The sequence below is a fragment of the Rhamphochromis longiceps genome, linkage group LG6, assembly GCF_057381845.1.
Source record: "Rhamphochromis longiceps isolate RC_006_pf linkage group LG6, R_longiceps_female_GT1.1, whole genome shotgun sequence".
NCBI lineage: Eukaryota > Metazoa > Chordata > Actinopteri > Cichliformes > Cichlidae > Rhamphochromis > Rhamphochromis longiceps.
Genome location: NC_140562.1, coordinates 39,192,829 through 39,196,008, shown reverse-complemented (window position 1 = coordinate 39,196,008; position 3,180 = coordinate 39,192,829). Strand labels below are relative to the sequence as shown.

The 3,180-nt window shown below is 43.1% G+C and overlaps 1 protein-coding gene across 1 annotated transcript; it reads right to left on the bottom strand.

Annotated features, from left to right (window-relative positions):
• On the bottom strand, positions 1-2,929 carry hmx1 (H6 family homeobox 1). Its single transcript, XM_085408725.1, has 2 exons — positions 2,308-2,929; positions 1-1,008 (listed from the first exon to the last, which is right to left on the bottom strand). Exons 1-2 carry the CDS (start codon positions 2,588-2,590, stop codon positions 392-394), a joined length of 900 nt encoding a protein of 299 aa, XP_085264851.1. The 5' UTR covers positions 2,591-2,929; the 3' UTR covers positions 1-391.
• Between the last annotated feature and the right edge of the window lie 251 nt (positions 2,930-3,180).

Sequence of the window (3,180 nt, the reverse complement as noted above, 5' to 3'; positions counted from 1 at the left end):
AACAACACAAATGCTGATAGTTTGTGCTTGTTTTTTTTTTTTTATTTATTTATTAAGTGAAAAGTGACAAAGATGGAAAAATGTGTGACTTTAAATACAAAAGTTTGCAAAAATAAGTGTGTATTTAAACATACAGTATTCATCTTCGGCCTCCGCTGCCCTGGAGGCCTTGCCATGCTTGACTGTATTAGGGGTTATGCTATGCAAGAGCAGCACTCTTGTCGGAGTTTATGCACCGACATATAAAGATGGTTCGCTACTTTGTGTCATATGGACTCTGCGGACTGTCTTTGAGTGCAGACAACCTTTTCGGCGGTGTTGGAGGTTATTGCACAATTAATAAAAACGAGGTGGTTTTGTGTTATTAGCATACAGTTTGATAAGTCAGTCTTTACACCAGTCCTGTCATCTGCGATCTTAGCATGCTCATTGAGTGAGCAAACGTCGATAGAGGGTAGTTGATGGGGCTGGAGAAGCTTCCCACGGTTTGAGAAACGGGATGTCCGTTTAAGCTGAAACCCAGTGCTGGTGTGGGTCCTTCATGATACAGAATTGGGACCCTGACAATCCGCTGGGTAGAGTTTGGGATTTGTGCAGCCTCTAGATCAGCCGCCAGCTGCCTCTTCCATTTATTCCTCCGGTTTTGAAACCAGATTTTGACCTGAGTCTCTGTCAGGTGAAGAGATGCTGCCAAACCGGCCCTCTCTGAGCTGCTCAGGTAGCGCTTCACATCGAAAGTGGACTCCAGTTGAAATACCTGACTGCGACTGAACACGGTTCGGGTTTTCTTTTTCCTGGCGAAAGTTGCGTCAGATGAAGCGTCTTGTTCTGTACGTGAGTCAGAAACGTTTTGCGCGTCCTCCACGTCTTCCGTGAGGTTGCTGTCGCCCGTTTTCCTGTCAGGTTCGTCGCTGTCCTCAGTTATCGGCTCAGACACAGCCGGTGAAGCCCTGTCGCTGGTTGATAATGAGCAGCATGGATCTAGTGAACCTGTACTGTCTTTTGGACCTAAAGGGAGACAATGCAACAGAAGAACTTGCTTAAAAAAGACAATCAGACATTAAGATACACATTCTCCAAATACTCCGTTATCTTCAGTCAGATTTTTTAACTGGCTACACCGTCCTTCAAACTGTTTCTTATAGTAACTGGTTCATAGGATAATCTTCGAAGAGTCAAACTGTCGACACACTTATTGTTGCACCAGAAAACAAAAATAAAAGTGAAATTTTCACCTGTTTAAAAATCGTGTTTATTGTGTGTCGTAGTATACCCCTTGTCAAAAGTTTGGACAAGCATGGGCAAAGCTTAGGCGTTTTGACTGGATTGCATAACACATAATACATTCCACTAAGCGGTTTCAGGCCCGATTATGATACTTATTATTATAAATATAAATAAGAGTCCAACAACATCTTCCCAAATATGCTAGTAAATACTAATTTAATGTTTGGCTGTTGGTATTGATATGGGACTTTCATTACATGTAAACACAGTATGGTGATATTGGAGTTTTAAAATAAGCGTATTTGGCTGTGAACACCAAAGGGTGGGGCACTTTGTTCTGAGGTTGCATATGAGTGTCACAAATCCACCGAATGTGCGTAAAAGCGTCATGTCGACGTTCCGTACTTCGTTTTTGTTTTGCTTTGTATTCTGGGTTTTTGTGCGTAATCCGTGTGCGTAATCTTCAAGCCGTACCATGGATCTCATGACAAGCAGCCATGCCGTCAATAGAGAACGAATTTCAGACACGAAAACGTTAAGACTTGCATGTGTTTTGCAGCTCAAAAATGCCCCAGCTTTTTTCACCATTAAAAAAAGATGACTTTTAATACTCCTACTGTGGTCTATAGATAGGAGAGCTCGGTCAACTAAGGATGAGTAAATGGAGAACCATAGTTACAAGTGTGGGTGTCACACCTCACTCGCTTCAAGTTTGCTGATTTTATCTAGGTTATATTTAAAGAGCAGAGAAGTGACTCGTGACTTGCTTGTATTTTCTATGAGTCAATCTATGTGACTGAAATCCTGACACCAAAGTACGGATCCACAAGACTCATTAGGCGCATTCCGGAACACTTTCTGTATGTTTATCAAGCGAAACTATATTTTTTAAAAGAACTATATGGAAAACTTACACCAATACATTTAATATATATATTATTGTAAGATCAATAGTTAAAAAATGTCTTGTTGCACTGCACACGGGCAAGTGAAAAGACCTTTAACTTATTTTAGGCACGAACTGTTTTCTAACCAATATTTAACATGTTCTCGTGGCTCGTGAAGCTGTTCTATACTTACTGTGTGGTGTTTCCAAAGCTCTAAAGTTGAACGCAGTCCCTTCGCGGTACCACTGCAACAGCGAGTCTCGGTATAGAGACCGAGCTAATGAGTTGACGTCGGGCACTGAGCCGCTTGTGTCGGTGTGATATGCGTTTAGTTGTCTTTCGGTGGAGATGTCCCCTCGACTTCTATCGGTCATCGACTCCTCTACATCCTGCCTCTTGCTCAGCAGATTCTCGATAAAAAACGACGACGCCCTCGATGAAGTGGGAGCCTGAGTGACCGTCAGTTTTTCCTGCATGATCTATCGATGTCGCGATGCTTTTACACAAGAAGCCGATGGATTCTCTTTTGATCGTGCCTCAACGCAATCTAAAGTCCAAGCAGTCATTTCCAGCGATGCTGCCTTTGCGCTGTGTTGGGACGTGTAGTCATGGCCGAGACTGCGATCCCTCGGTGCCCACAGGAGGAGAGCGAAATGGATAGAAGGAAGTAGCAGTATAGTGAAACGTCAAGTCAAACGATTAATGAGTCGAGGGCATCCAGCGATTGGACGAGCACAATAGCAAATGGGGGTTACCAAGAAAAAGAGAATTACGGTCTTGTGCGTAAGCCTCTGCTGCTACTCCGTGCGCGCGTGTGTGTGGGTTCACGGTAAGGGCCGTCCCCTCGAGGTCATCCAGACAAGAGAAGACCTCTGTTCTTGAAACAGCACTCTCTTTTTGGGCTCAATTAGGGTTCAAATCAAAATAAAGATCCGGCAGGGAAGCAATCATCCTAGAGCCTTGACCTCCCTCCACTTAGTACAGAGAAGGATAGAATTTAACTTGTCAAATTCAAATAGATTCCCCCTTTATCCAATAACTGTACAAACAGATATTATATGCATAT

Bases quoted from the DNA above. Each gene is read 5' to 3' on its own strand.
- hmx1 (XM_085408725.1), bottom strand. From the start codon at position 2,590: ATGCAGGAAAAACTGACGGTCACTCAGGCTCCCACTTCATCGAGGGCG. The intron at 1,009-2,307 runs GTAAGTATAGAA...GTCTCCCTTTAG, and splicing joins AGCTTTGGAAACACCACACA to GTCCAAAAGACAGTACAGGT.